Raw genomic sequence first — 15,192 nt, 5'->3', positions numbered from 1 at the left:
AGTCATACACGGAAGGTCGAGCACGGATCAGCAGGAAGAAACGGGGTCACTGGAACAAGCCAAGGGTCAAAGCCAGGGATGGAGACAGGAAATCCAATAATAGGAACGAAGACACAGGCGCACACGGGGGGAGCTGAAGATCATCCAGCAACTAATGGCTCAATCTGCTGGCTTTAAATAGTCCACTAAGCACTGGAATCCGTCACGCATTGCGTGCACTTTGGCGCATGCACACTGGCACATGGATCCTCATGGGTGGTTGTGCCTTTGCGCGCATGCACGTTCACATTGGCGAATTTCTATGTGCCAATCTCGGATTTTTGCTGGGCGTTTGCAGTTGTGCCAATCCTAAGAACCATTCTATGATAGCTGTTGGATGTAAGAACGGATGACAGACTGATGACAAACTGATGTAAAAGGGGCCTGGTCAAATTAACAACGAATCTGGATGTCATTAATATTGTTCTTGCCATCTAGGATCTTCACTAATGACCCCTGGTCACAAAAGGGTTATTAACCGGCTTACTTTTTTCAACCAAGTCTAAAAAGGGATTGTTATAAAGCAAGTAAGCCACAGGAGCCCCTGTTCTTACTTCTATCGCTGCTATTTTTATTTTTTTACGCATTAGGTTTAAAGGTACGTCACTTCTGTACACTGGAGGCAGTAGCTGCACACTCTTTGCTTCTTCATATAAATAGTAATTGCCGTAAAATTCTGCCAGTACATTAAATCTACACAAGTCATGTGCCATTCTCTGACTGCTGAGATGTTACATGGTCCCCAAGCGTCAGCAAGTTACATGTTAGGATGCTTAGCAACCATCTGTAGCTGTGGCAAGCTGTGTATTTCCCCCCACTCTTACTGCAGCTTATGAACGAACTATAGATTGTTTTATGAAAGGTCTGCTGAAATTCCTCGTTGACAAAAAATAATATTCCTGTTACATTCATTTTCTGATGTTTTATAATTGATGACTTATGGTGCCAACTGCTGTGATATAAATAAGGGAATGGCTTCTTTTATTGCATGCTGTTAAGGATAATGGCTTGCTCCAGTTTATAGTGGTAAATGACATACCGCAATTTTATGTTGGGGCTATACATGGATAACCATTTTTTGTAAGAATTATAGGTGATTAGGGTTTTAATTTGTGTCTTAAAGTGGTTGTTAATCCAGTTATATCAGTTTACATAATACTGCTGGTTCCCCAATTGACAGCTGTTCCTGTCTCTGTGTTGTATTAAAAAAATGCCTCCTTTTACCTGATTTTAGAGCAGTTCTTTGCAATCACGTCACTGGCTGTCTTTCTCCGCTACCCAGCTGACAAGTGCAGTGGCAGGGGCCGAGAATCCCCCACTGATGTCAGCCGAGACAGAGGAGTGAGAGAGCCGGCCGATCACGTGGCATTTTTTTTTTTTAATAAAACAGGAGCAGCTGGCATTAGGGAAAAAAGGAAAAAATTGCGCCAACCAATAATATAAACAGTAAAGTCCTTTGTGTTCCCACAAGTGAAATAAAAAAATGCACCATATGAGTGCATTTAAAACGTGAATAAATGAAAAAATCCAGTGTCAGAGTCCATAAATGATGAATCCAAACCAGACAACACCCAGTGTGAAGATGATTTACAGTTGTGAACCGCCACCTTATGGACTGAGGCTTACCGATAGGTAATTAAATAACAGCGTTATTCAAATTACAGCAGGATACTCCAGAGTGTGGGATCACAGCCAGGGATACACCAGGTCACGGCCCTTTAAGAGATCCACGACGGGATGCAGCAGGATATACTAAGCAGTACTCGTCCTCATAACATCTCAACAGCCCAGTCGGTTGTAAACATATAAGGAAGGAGACCGCACATAGAGTAGTATGCACTAACAGGTTTATTTAAAAAAGTTAAAAACTACTTACAAACGAAGGTAAATAGGAAGCGAGTAAAACAATTGCCGGCCGGCATCTAACAGGAGCCCTTCCTGTACGCGGTGACGTCACTGCACTCCGTCCCAGACGCGTTTCGTCACAAATTGACGTTCTCAATGGGAATGGGCTCTGCAGTGAACCACCGCTTTATATATCCAGGCCTCGCTTTGACTGCCAGGAACCGGAAGTAGTCAAAACGCCATTTTGAAAATGGGAAAAACTAGTTATTTAATACATACGGGACCTAAAGTGCCCAAAACTAAAGGCTAAAGACAGGGAGCTATCTCTCTAATAAAACAGATAGTATTGAAGATATGGAAATATAAAAGTGCATGTAGGTGAATCTAATACAAACTAAGGTATTAATCAAAACGTGCATAAATTAAATTGTCCATCCTGAACAAATGCAGTCAGTCCCTCTCATGGTCAGAGCTGGGACTGCAGGCCTATAGAGATTATTACATGAGTGAGCAGTACCTCACTCATAATTATATCAGGATAGTCCAAAACAGATGGCAAATAAATAACAAAGATTGGACATTAATACGAAACCCATTAAGGATTATAAATTACGTATAAATTAATATGATCATATAAATAAATTAATATTCATATAAAAAAGGAAGAATTAATAAATATATAGATTGTCAATAATGGAACATGATTAAACCAACCCCATCAGCAAATTGACATAGTATTAATAGTGAGAAGTGTTGAATTAAATTAATTAGGGAACCCTGTCAATATATTAAAAAAGCAGGGAACATAAAAGTGTAAATAAGAAAAATGGTCCCATCCTGGTGAAGTCAAAATGAGGCTAAAAAATTTTTTTACAAGTAAAATTTGATTTGATACATAAAACCACCCTACATCATCACATTTAACCAGCATTAAATGACACTAAACTAACATGATGGCATCAAGCATTATTTATAAACGCATTTACATCCGTGTCTATATTTAGGCCATGAGGCGTATAGCACTTGAGCCGGTGTATCCAGGCCATCTCTAGCCTGGAAATTTCTCTGACTAGAGCACTCCCCCTCCAATTAGGTTTAAATTTATCAATACCTAAAAATAGTGTATTTGATGGGTCTTTTTTATGTTTGAGGAGATAGTGCTTTGACACCGAATGATTCTCAAAACCATTGAGGATATTAGTAATGTGTTCGTTTAATCGAACACGCAAAGGTCGCTTGGTACGGCCCACGTATTGTAGGCCGCATGGACACTGTATTAAATACACGACTCCTGTGGTCTCACAGGTAATTAGGGAACCAGCAGGATTATATACATTTTAAACAGTTTTATGAGAGCTTGAGGAGTGGAGAGGGGGGTACTGACACTGAGGCAGACGGGGGGAGGGGGCACGACGACGACAGGAGCAGAGAGCGGATGACGGAGGCACGTAAACTGACCACGGTGCTTAGCAACCATGGTGAACCGTTTACAAAGGGGAGGGCAGAAACTGGCAGGATCAGCCAAGTATTTCAGGTGTTACTGGGGGCCAAATGACACGGCACACGCACTGTGCTGTTTTAAAATGCTTTAAAGGAGCAGGATCCATTTTTTTGGGGGGTTAGCAAACACTTTTTAAAGCAGATGTGTTTTGCCCATGCATGTCAAAGCAACAGGTTTACTTTAATTCCACTCTCACCAGCAGTACATACCCTTCCTTGGATCCGCCTTCACTTTGTTCGGTTAGGAAAAACTCTGTGTAAGCTTACATTTGCCATGGTGGGTACATCAACTTTCATGTAGTTTAGCAGTATGTGGCCTATTTAACCACTTCCCGACCGCCTCATGTAGATATACGTCGGCAGAATGGCACGGACAGGCACATCAACGTACCTGTACGTGCCTGCCTAGACGTGGGTCAGGGGTCCGATCGGGACCCCCCCCGCTACATGCGGCGGTCGGATCCCCTCGGGGAGCGATCCGGGACGACGGCGCGGCTATTCGTTTATAGCCGCTCCGTCGCGATCGCTCCCAAGAGCTGAAGAACGGGGAGAGCCGTATGTAAACACGGCTTCCCCGTGCTTCACTGTGGCGGCTGCATCGATCGAGTGATCCCTTTTATAGGGAGACTCGATCGATGACGTCAGTCCTACAGCCACACCCCCCCTACAGTTGTAAACACACACTAGGTGAACCCTAACTCCTACAGCGCCCCCTGTGGTTAACTCCCAAACTGCAACTGTCATTTTCACAATAAACAATGCAATTTAAATGCATTTTTTGCTGTGAAAATGACAGTGGTCCCAAAAATGTTTCAAAATTCTCCGAAGTGTCCGCCATAATGTCGCAGTCACGGAAAAAAATCGCTGATCGCCGCCATTGGTAGTAAAAAAAAAAAATAATAAAAATGCAATAAAACTATCCCCTATTTTGTAAACGCTATAAATTTTGCGCAAACCAATCGATAAACGCTTATTGCGATTATTTTTTTTCCAAAAATAGGTAAACAAATACGTATCGGCCTAAACTGAGGAAATTTTTTTTTTTTTAGATATGTTTTTGGGGGATATTTATTATAGCAAAAAGTAAAAAATATTGATTTTTTTTTCAAAATTGTCGCTCTATTTTTGTTTATAGCGCAAAAAGTAAAAACCGCAGAGGTGATCAAATACCACCAAAAGAAAGCTCTATTTGTGGGAAAAAAAGGACGCCAATTTTGTTTGGGAGCCACGTCGCACGACCGCACAATTGTCTGTTAAAGCGACGCAGTGCCGAATTGTAAAAACCCCTTGGGTCATTTAGATGCATATTGGTCCGGTCCTTAAGTGGTTAAAGCTGGTCCAGCTGAGAAGGCTTATTTGAGAGCGTCAAATGCTTCCACAGCTTTTGGAGACCAATTTTTTGGGATCAGTGCCTTTGGTGGCATCCGTCATTGCCCTGACCTGTAGACAGAATTAACCTGAAGTTAAACCTGAATTTTAAACTGGAATGAAGTCTAGGAATAACTGAGTGGCTGAAACCTTGTTGAGATCTGTTTAGAGCCTGTCCTTAGACAATGTACCTGAGAAATGGCACTTCCTTTATCTTGAAAAGGCACTTTTCTGCCTTGGCATAGAGCTTGTTTTGCTGCAGGAATGGTAAGACAATCGTCACGTGCCAGCAATTTTTTTTGCCGGCTGGAAGAACAGAGAAAGAATATAGTCAAGATGCACCCCACATTGAGGAGGTATTGAAACATTTCATCCACAAGGTGTCGGACCAGATTGTAGGCTCAGCTCAGGTCATGAAATATATTCAGACATAGTGAATTTCTCAGGAATTGAGTGGGTGCGGTATTCCATGAAGAAAAGTAAATTGAGATTGTTACTGTCAAGAGCGTTAATAAGGCAAGGTGTCAGCAGTGTGTGTAGGGAAGACATCTGGAAAGTTAGCATGGGCAACAGAATGGTCAGATCATGGCACATTGGTACTACTTTCATGACTGAAAATAAGGGGAAGACATTAGGAATGGCAAGAAAGCCCCCAGGCAAGAATTTGGAGTAGACCAGTTTATGGTTGGCAAAAGTCACGGCAGCCAGGGAGAGACTAGAAAGGCGAGGGTGGTGACCTGCAGCAAAACCAAGGAGGAGGCAGTTTCCCTATGAAGCACTCCAATGAATATCTCAGCATTGTTTGCTGGCATATGGGGCCACAGGAAAGTACATTTGTCGTATCCCAGGAACAGGAATAGGATGACCATGGCATACCTGGCATGTAGATGGATGGGGGTTTTGAGCAGACTCATCTGGGGACTGGTCATAGAAATAGATTCTGTGCAATATCTGCTGCTTTATAGGGGTAGGTTCTAAACACTCTACCAGTCAGCAGGGTGAGTTCTCAGCAGCATTTTACAATATTTCCATTTAAAGGTTGGGTTCTGAGCAGAATCATCCGGTCATGAGGTAGAGATCTAACCAGAATCTGACAACTACAGGGGTGGTTTCTTGGTGTTATCTTCCAGTTACAGGGATGGCTTCTGAGCATAATATGCCAACCACGGGGGTGGGTTCTCAGCGTTCTCTTCCAGTCCTTCCAGTTGCAGGGGTGACTTCTGAGCAAAATATGCCAGCCACAGAAGTCGGTTTTAAGCTTTATCTTCAAGTCCTTCCAGTTACAGGGGTGGCTTCTGAGCAGAATCTGCCAATCAGGGCTGAGATCCGAGTAGACTCCTCCAGTCACATGTGTTGGTTCTGTGCATAGAGGGGAGGTACTGAACAGAATATTTTAGTCCAAGGTGTGGCTCTAAACAGAATTTTTCGCTCACCACTTTGGGTGTTCAGCAGGACCCCCCCCCCCCCCCCCCCAGTCCTTTGTTACAGTGATGGGTTTAGTAGTAAAAATCTTCCAGGCACAGGGCTGGGTTTTGCGTGGTTGGCTAGAAAGTGGAAAGCCTGTAGTTTCTTGCTGATGTAGCATCCTAGACTGCACAGTAGCTTCAGGCTTTTTAGAAGATTTTGACTTCAGCCAGTACCTGTTTCAGTGACACCAGCACCTCAGTATTACGTGCGTTCTGCCAGCATTTTTTGTAATCTACCATTGCAAAATCAGGAGAATTGGAAGAAAAAATGGCATCTTTACACTTATCGTGAAGATTCATAAACAAGAAAATGGCGTAGTATAAAAATGACGGTTTCCAAAATTGTCCGCCTGCTAGGTTTACCGTTCACATCATTACTTTCCAGTTGTGGATATTAAACAGAATGCGCGCATATTTACTTGTTAGTGCATAACATGAAAAGCTAATCTGATCTGTGTTCATTGAAGCACCTCACTTTATTGGTTTCTCTAGGAAAGATTACATTTACTGAAAATTAAACGCTGCCTGGCCGTACATTCAATCACTTATCCCCTTTATGTTTAAAGATGAACCCTGATCTAATGGGAAAGTAGGACAGTGTTATAAAATGAAGAGGTGTTTATTTCCAGTCAGAGCAATAGATATGCACCCCAAAAAAATGCCTGTGGCCCCACCCCTTGTATGACAGCATGCGGACTGAAAGAACAGATTGCACACAGCTGATAGGAGAAAGCCTTCCTGCATTTTGAATGCGACCAATTTTGCCTCTTATAAAAGTAGCATTACTGAGTCTTTGACTTAACAAGGGTTCTGTACTGTCCTGGGGATAAAGTGAAAATCTAAAGTTTTGTGTGTTTTCTTTACGATGATCACGGTTAAAGAAATCTTTAACATATTTAATCAAGTAAATATAAAATGTACTCAGTTCAATCACTTATGTAGAAGCTGCCAACTAGGATGCAGGCAGCAAAAATAACATCCAGCATGCTTTGCAAAATGAATGTAATAGATGCAGAGTGTGTTACAGGTTTATTTATAAAACTATTTTTATATTAATCTGTGCTGCTGTTTTTCATTCTGGTTTTAATCCATTTTAATTGGATTACTCATAGCTTTTTTTTTTTTTTTTAAACCCCCTAAAGGATTGTAAAAAAAATAGGGATATGTGTCAATGACCTCTTTCTATATTTTTGTTTTTGTTTTTTTTCTATTTTACTAAGTTTTCTTCTTCAAGGCTGTTTCTCGGCACAATTTCTGTGTTCCAGGAGCATTTCCACATGCGTGTTTTATATTAACCACTTCAATACCGGGCATTTTCACCCCCTTCCTGCCCAGGCCAATTTTCTGCTTTCAGCACTGTCACGCTTTGACAATTGTGCGGTCGTGCGACATGGCTCCCAAACAAAATTGACGTCCTTTTTTTTTTCCCCCCACAAATAGAGCTTTCTTTTGATGGTATTTGATCATCTCTGTGATTTTTTTTTTTTTTTGCGCTATAAACAAAAAGACTGACACAAAAAAAAAACACTATCTTTTACTTTTCGCTATAATAAAAAAAAAAAAAAAAAAAAAATTCTCAGCTTAGGCCGATATGTATGCTTCTACATATTTTTGGTTAAAAAAATCGCAATAAGCGCATACTGATCGGTTTGCGCAAAAGTTTTATAGCGCCTACAAAATGGGGAATAGATTTATGACATTTTTTTTATTTTTACTAGTAATAGCGATTTGCGTTTTTTTTTTTTTTTGGCAGAGCCACCTTGTGAACGTCATATGTATATACGCGGGTATTGAAGTGGTTAAGGATATGTGTGTTCCTGTGCGTTTTTGATGCATTTGATACATACAGAATAAATGCAGCATATTCTACTTTTGTTGACTGCACTGGAGAAAGCCTCTCGAGGGGGAGAGGGTGAGCAGGAGTGTCGGGACACTCTCTACTTTGTAGATAGAGAAAGGATCTGTATGTTAGTGGGCGTCCTGACACTCCTGCTCGCCCCCTCAAGAGGCTTTCTCCACACTAGGGAGAAAGCCTCGCATTTCGGTGGTGAGTTACAGACAGGAGAATAGGAAGTGAGGATTTCTCAGAAGAAATAAGGACATTTAAAAGCAAAATGGAAGGATGAGGTAAGTGAAGGAGGACTGCACTAAGGTAAAGGAAGCTATTTAGGGGGAAAAAATTTACCTTTACAACCCCTTTAAATTGACCAAAAACCCTTATAGTAAAAATCCACCCAGAGGAAACATTTTTGTGTTGGGATCCCCAGGGCAGGTTATCGGGGTAATGGGAAGATCTTGTAGCCTTTCATGACCCAGATAGGATTCCTTCTGTTTTCTCTAAGGAATGTATACTATATTACCAAAAGTATTGAGATGCTTGTCTTTATACACACACACACACACACACACAAACTTAAATGGCATTCTTAGTACCCAAGGTTCAATATTAAGTTGGCCCACCCTTTGCAGCTATAACAGCTTCTGGGAAGGTTGTACACAAGGTTTAGAAGTGTGTTTATGGGCATGTTTGACCATTCTTCCAGAAGAGCATTTGTGAGGTCAGACACTGATGTGGACAAGAAGACCTGGCTCCCCATCACTAATTCATCCCAAAGGTGTTCTATCGGGTTGAGGACAGGACTCTGTGCAGGCCAGTCAAGTTCCTCCACCCCAAACTCGCTCATCCATGTCTTTATTGACCTTGCTTTGTGCGCTGGTCCAAATCATTTGGTGGAGAGGGATTATGGTGTGGGGTTGTTTCTCAGGGGTTGGGCTTGGTCCCTTAGTTCCAGTGAAGAGAAATCTTGAGGCGTCGTCATACCAAGACATTTCTGACAATTTCATGCTCCTAACTTTGTGGGAACAGTTTGGGGATGGCCCCTTCTCTTCTGAAGGCTGTGCACAAGGTTTAGGAGTGTGTCTATGGGAATGTTTGACATTCTTCCAGAAGCGCTTTTGTGAGGTCAGGCACTGATGTGGCCAAGAACGTCTGGCTCACAGTCACCGATCTAATTCATACAAAGACATTTTGGACAATTTCATGCTCCCAACATTCTGGTAACAGTTTGGGGGTGGCCCTTTCCTGTTCCAACATGACTGCACACCAGTGCGCAAAGAAAGGTTCATAAAGACATGCATGAGCGAGTTTGGGGTGGAGGAACTTGACTGGTCTGCACAAAGTCCTGACCTCAACCCAGTGCCGGCCCAAGACATTGTGCTGCCTGGGACCAAGAATGAAATGCTGCCCCCCCCCCCCAAAAAAAAAATCACACCCACCAAAAGGCCCCCACATTTATATCATGATAACTATAGGGGACCCGTCATGGCTCTATACATGTATAAAGGAGTATAAAGAGGAACTGTCATGGCTCTATACATGTGTATAGGAGTGTAAAAGGACGTGCCATGGCTCTATACATGTATATAGAAATGTTCTGCCCACCCGCTCCTGTCACCACTAACAGCAGCGGCGCCGGGCTCCTCACAGGCAGTGGCGCCTGCCCGCTCACTTGCTGACTGCCCCCCCCCCCCCCCCCCGCGAGTGTCCTCACAGGCAGCCCAGCACCGTGCTTCCCTAAAAGTGCCACCTGGTACCCATGGTACCACCCGGTCCTATTGTAGGGCCAGCCCTGCCTCAACCCGATGGAACACCTTTGGGATGAATTAGAGCAGAGATTGGAGCCAGACCTTTCTAGTCCTCATCAGTGCCTGACCTCACAAATGTGCTTCTGGAAGAATGGTCTAACATTCACATAGACACACTCCTAAACCTTGTGGATAGCCTTCCTAGAAGAGTGGAAGCTGTTATACCAGCAAAGGGTTGGCCAACGCAATATTGAACCCTACTGACTTAGATTGGGATGCCATTAAAGTTCATGTTTGTGTAAAGGCAGGTGTCCCAATGCTTTTGGTAATATAGTGTATGCAGACTGCCATGTCTTATAGCTTGTCACAGCTGGGGTGGGAACATTGATTCCTGTTTCACTCCACCCAAGATGACAATGATCCTGTAGTTGGAGTCGCTCTTTATTCATGATTCAGAATGCTGTGCATGCCATGCATCAAGCATAGCCCCCTGTAGCATCACGGTCCTACAAGTGTGGTTTACCAGGGAAAACCCCAGTGAGGGGGAATAAAGGTTTCTGCAGCTTACAGTACTCTCCTCATCACACACAATACAATTATGTGAGCACACCAATACCGAATAGATTTGCATTTGTGAAGCTCAGGCATTGCTACAAAAAATGTAGCGACAGTTTCCCTTCTCATACTTACTGCAAATTGAAGAAATAAATCATTGGATATCTCATTATATTTCTCCTTGCATACTGCGGCAGAATTTAAATTGCCTTTTGTTGCTGCTCCACCAAACGATACTTTCTTATCATCCCAAGCGCACATGGCTGGAGTACAGGAGAGGGTGAGAGGGAGCGCACACAACACTTCTCTTCCACTCTCACATCCGCTCTGCCTTTGTACTCTAATAGTTTATAACTTATAAGGAAGGCCTGTGACCTTCACAAATGCACAGAGATAGCGGTTGTGTTGTGCTTAATCATCGCTCACTTTAAAGTGCGTTTAATTATGTATAATTAAAGGGACAGGAGCTGAAAGATGCAGTTTTTTTTCTTTTCTTATAGCAAAATACTTGTTTTTTCCTATCATCTGCAACCAGCTTGGGTGATGTGCTGCAGTCTAATTCTTCTTGCTGCTTGGGAGGGAGCGAGATTTATAGAACTTAGGCTGGCCTTAAACTAGTAGAATTTCATTTGTAAATTTCAATGTTCTTCATTCAATTTTCTAAACCTTAGTGGGGTCAAATTGACATTCCTTTTTAACCACAGTGAAAAGGAAAATTTGAAGAAGCGGAATGGAAAAAGGTTTTTGAAAGAGCTAATTTCTAACGGTCTACTGTATGCGGTTTTCGTTTATTCAGGCTAAAAATGAATTATAAAAGCCCTGTGCTTATTCCGGCTACTCTTGTTTCCTCCCACACTGCAAAGATATGGGATAGGTCAATTAGATCCAGTCTAAAACTGGCCCTCATATATGTGTATGTATGCCAGTGAGGTAGGGACCTTAGGTTGTAAATTCCTCGAGGGCAGAAACTGATGTGAATGTATATGTAAAGCCGGGGGGGTTTGGTGCTCAAAATTTTTGGGGGGCGCAAACAAACCGAAAAATTAAAAAAAAATACTAAAACAAAAACAACATATGCAGCCCACTGTGCCCCATCACATGCAGCCCACTGTGCCCCATCACATGCAGCCCACTGTGCCCAATAACTATGCAGCCACTGTGCCCCACTGTCTTCCCAGCGCTTACCCCATTGTGGTGGTGGATCAGGCAGCAAGCTGTAGGACGGGTAGCACGGCGATGGCTCTGTGTCCTCCATGCATCCTTTGTATGTGTTTTCTTCTTGCTTTGCTAGGCCATCGCTACCTTCAGCCAATCGGGTGCCGGGCCTCCTTATTGTCTGAGAGACAGTTTTGTGTTAACAAAGCAAATATTAATTTGCTTTGCTAACACACCTGGGTGCACTGCGAGCGTAATGCTTTGCGCTCGCAGTGCACCTTTTTTTATGCTTGTTGGAGTCTGACTCTAATCAGGGACCTTAAAAACAGCCCCCCCCCTGTAATTTAGGTGCCCAAAATGGGGCCGGATGGCTGAATGGGGGGGGGGGGTGTCTACAGCGGCCATGGATAGATTCACGCAATGCATGAATCTATCCATAGTACACAGAGGGGATGGCGCCCGAGAACCCCTAATGGACACACCGCCACTGTGTAAAGCCCTGCTTAAATTTTCAGTACTATATAAATACCTGTTATAAATACGATCTTTCATGTTATATTTCCATTTTTTAAGTTGAAGGTTTATCTGCTTTTAACCCTTTCACTGCTGGGTTCATACTTCGTACAGACCTGTAGGTGTGTAAAACTGACAGGCAGACCCGGGCATCTGCGCTGCCACCCTATTGCCTTCGGTACTGGCACTCCAGCCATGTATTCTGGGCTCCACTTGCCCATCTGCAGTCTTGGGATCCACATGGTGGGTAGAGGTAAGGGATAAGAACACAGAGGAGACATGTCTCATTAAAGAGAACCTGTCATCTAAAAGCCATTGCATAAAGGACTTTTTTGTCCTCTGTGATAAAAAAAGTTAAATAAAAAACCAAACTAAAAAAATAGTTACACCCAAACACACAAAATCAGCCCCCCCCCCCCCAAAAAAAACTAGGAACATAAACACACGTCGGGGGTAAGAGCAACAATTATAGCACAACACCTCCTCCATAACACTAAACTGATGACCTGTGGGGGTCCTTTCAAGCGTTACCTATAGAAAATATAGGGAACTGAAGTTTGTCGCCATTTTACAGGGGCTCACAAATTTAAGGTTTGACATGTTGGATATCCATTTACTTGGTGCAACCGCGTCAAAAATATGTGGGTAGTTTATTGCGTCTGTTTGCTCTAAGATTCACTTGCATTTCCTAGACCTTCAAGTGACATAAAAAATTGCAACTAACACTATTTTATTCTCTAGGGTGTCTGCTTTCAGAAAATACATAATGTTTGCAGGTTTTGTGTAAATGTTTTTTAAACGTGTGCAAAAAAAATGCAAAAAACAGCTCAGTTAAAGGTGTTTGCTCCAACCTGCCAGTGTTAATCCCTCACCTTCTTATGCCATCGCCTGCAGCCCATTTATGCTGCAGTCTTGTTCTGCCTGCTTTGAATTTTTCCACCTCTAGTCTCCATCATACTTAGACCTTTTAGGGTTTGGATATATTCTTCTTTCACACCCTTTACCTGCAGCCCTAGTCAGCAATAGTTACTAGAAACAACACAGGTGATGACTGGGTGGTGGTGCCAATCTCCACTGTAACATGCTTTTTTATCTCCAATATTAAAATGTGCGTGCTTGGGTTTGCTTATTACAGTCGAGCAAGGCTGTTTGAGTAGTCCCTTGTTTTACAACTATGTCTTCAATTTCATGTTTTCAGCTTAGTGAGAACACTCTGGTATTTACAATATGAACTCTTGGGGGTTCTCAAGTGATTGCAATTGGCTGTTTGGCTTTGACACAGAGGGGCTGCAGTTAATGGGTTCCATAGAAGTGCAGGTCAGAGCAGCAAGAGCAGAGAAGATGATTAAGGAAGGATCTGGAGGATCCGTGCTGTAGGGTGCAAGCAATCAGAAAACATTTAACTGGGAAATGGGGGGTAAAAAAAACAATCAGGGGTGGGCAGGGTTTTTAGTGTAGTAAACACTGCTGAGAGAAGATGTTGGGGGTCCCGACAGCATTGCAGTGCAAGACACTGTTTAGTGTCAGACCTGAGATGATGTTCTTGTACTTTCCTGTTATATTTTCCTCCTAGTGGTAAAATCATCCAACATTAAAACAAATTTCTCTTTATACCACTCAAAAGGCTCAATTTACAAGCTTTAATTGGTAGATGAGGATCTATATTTCAGCCATGTAGCTGTAATTTTCAAATCTTATAGGGCTTAGAGGTCTTTCTTTTTTTTTTTTTATAAACATCCTTGGCCTGATGTGAATTACCGGTATGTGTGGCAATTAAATATTTTTTTCTTGTCTTGACCATTCCTAACCTCAATAAACTGGCACTAACTATAGCTTTAATATATTATTTTTTCCAGGAAAAACGACTGAAGGAAAAGGCTGCCAGAAGAACGTCAAGCAGGAGAGATAAAGAGGTAGGGATGCTTACCATTGTATTATGGACAGAGGTGCTTGGTCACTTAGAAAATGTTTTGTGCTGCTCAAACTTTGTCAATTACATAAAGTCACTGTGTGTGATGATCAGATCCTGTATAATAAAAGAAAGGGACACAAAGTGATACATGACTGAGTCGCTTGTGGGTGGAATTCACCTTTGCAGATATTGTCCATTAATATCCTCAAATGCCTAATTTCTTGTAAGGTCAAAAGGGGTTTCTCTTGCCCAGCAGACTCATTGGTGTCAGTGCTGTAGGTCATTCAAGTCACTAGGCATACTTTGGACATTTTCCTTGGATTGGTGGGGAAGTTGCACAGCTCAGGCTCCAGGTTATACATTCCCCGTTAGGCCGGCCATACACAGAGCAAATTTATTTTCTGCAGCCATAAATTCTTCTTGATTTCCCCATCAACGCAGCTTGTCGATGTAGGAATCCCTCCTGCCGGGCCATTGTCTTCTCTCAGTGGGGGAAGCTGTCCCTGCTAGAAGAAGACAGTGATTATCGCTAGTGACTATAGCAGCTGCTAGTGATAATCGCAAGAGAATCCGACTGGCTGGTTGTATCCAAGTTGATCGATAGAAACCATGGCCATCACCAATTAAAGATATCTAATACCATAAATATTTCCCTAAGAATGAAAAGGTCTGATTGATGGCTCGTGTAGACCATGAAACCAGACTGTGAACTATTACAACATCTATACTGTTAATGAGGGAAAACAAACTAAAAAATGGGAGGGGGGGTGTTGAGAGAGAGAGAGAGAGAGAGGGGTGTGCAGCTATGCGCTCCTACGGATTTGATAATATCACCATAGGCCAGCCTATATTCAGGATACAAAGGAGTCAAAGGCAGATGAATAACTGAAATGGGACCATACCGTCCACATGCGCCTATATGATTCCAGCTCATTGTCTCTAGCAATCATGTTCTATGTGGTCAATTTTGTCTACTTTGCATGGCCATTCAGCCAGGGAAGGGGATATTGTTCTACTTTAAACGTTGTCTTTACATTGTGCAGCCAGGCATTTTTTTATATAACTGACAAAATTCCCCCTATTTCTCTACTTGCAACCATGGCAACAGAACTTGGTTTGTGCATATCATTTCCAAGAGCCCACTAAATCATATAATTGGCACTCCCAGCAGACGCAGAGTTTAATTACTCACAATTAATATGGTACTGCTGCATAGACCATCGCCATCCCCTTCTCTAGCCTGTGATAACACAC

At 42.5% G+C, this 15,192-nt stretch overlaps 1 protein-coding gene across 1 annotated transcript in view; it reads left to right on the top strand.

Moving 5' to 3' along the window:
• The window catches only part of DDX10 (DEAD-box helicase 10), a 320,895-nt gene that overhangs the window by 188,589 nt on the left and 117,114 nt on the right, over window positions 1-15,192 (top strand). Inside the window, exon 16 of the mRNA XM_040340569.1 lies at window positions 13,883-13,939. Coding sequence (XP_040196503.1) covers window positions 13,883-13,939 — 57 coding nt within the window. The remainder of the gene's footprint in view (window positions 1-13,882; window positions 13,940-15,192) is intronic.

The sequence above is a fragment of the Rana temporaria genome, chromosome 2 (genome assembly GCF_905171775.1).
Source record: "Rana temporaria chromosome 2, aRanTem1.1, whole genome shotgun sequence".
In the NCBI taxonomy this organism is placed as follows: Eukaryota; Metazoa; Chordata; class Amphibia; order Anura; family Ranidae; genus Rana; species Rana temporaria.
The sequence above is the reverse complement of the archived record's forward strand: the minus strand, read 5'-3'. Positions and strand labels throughout refer to the sequence as shown.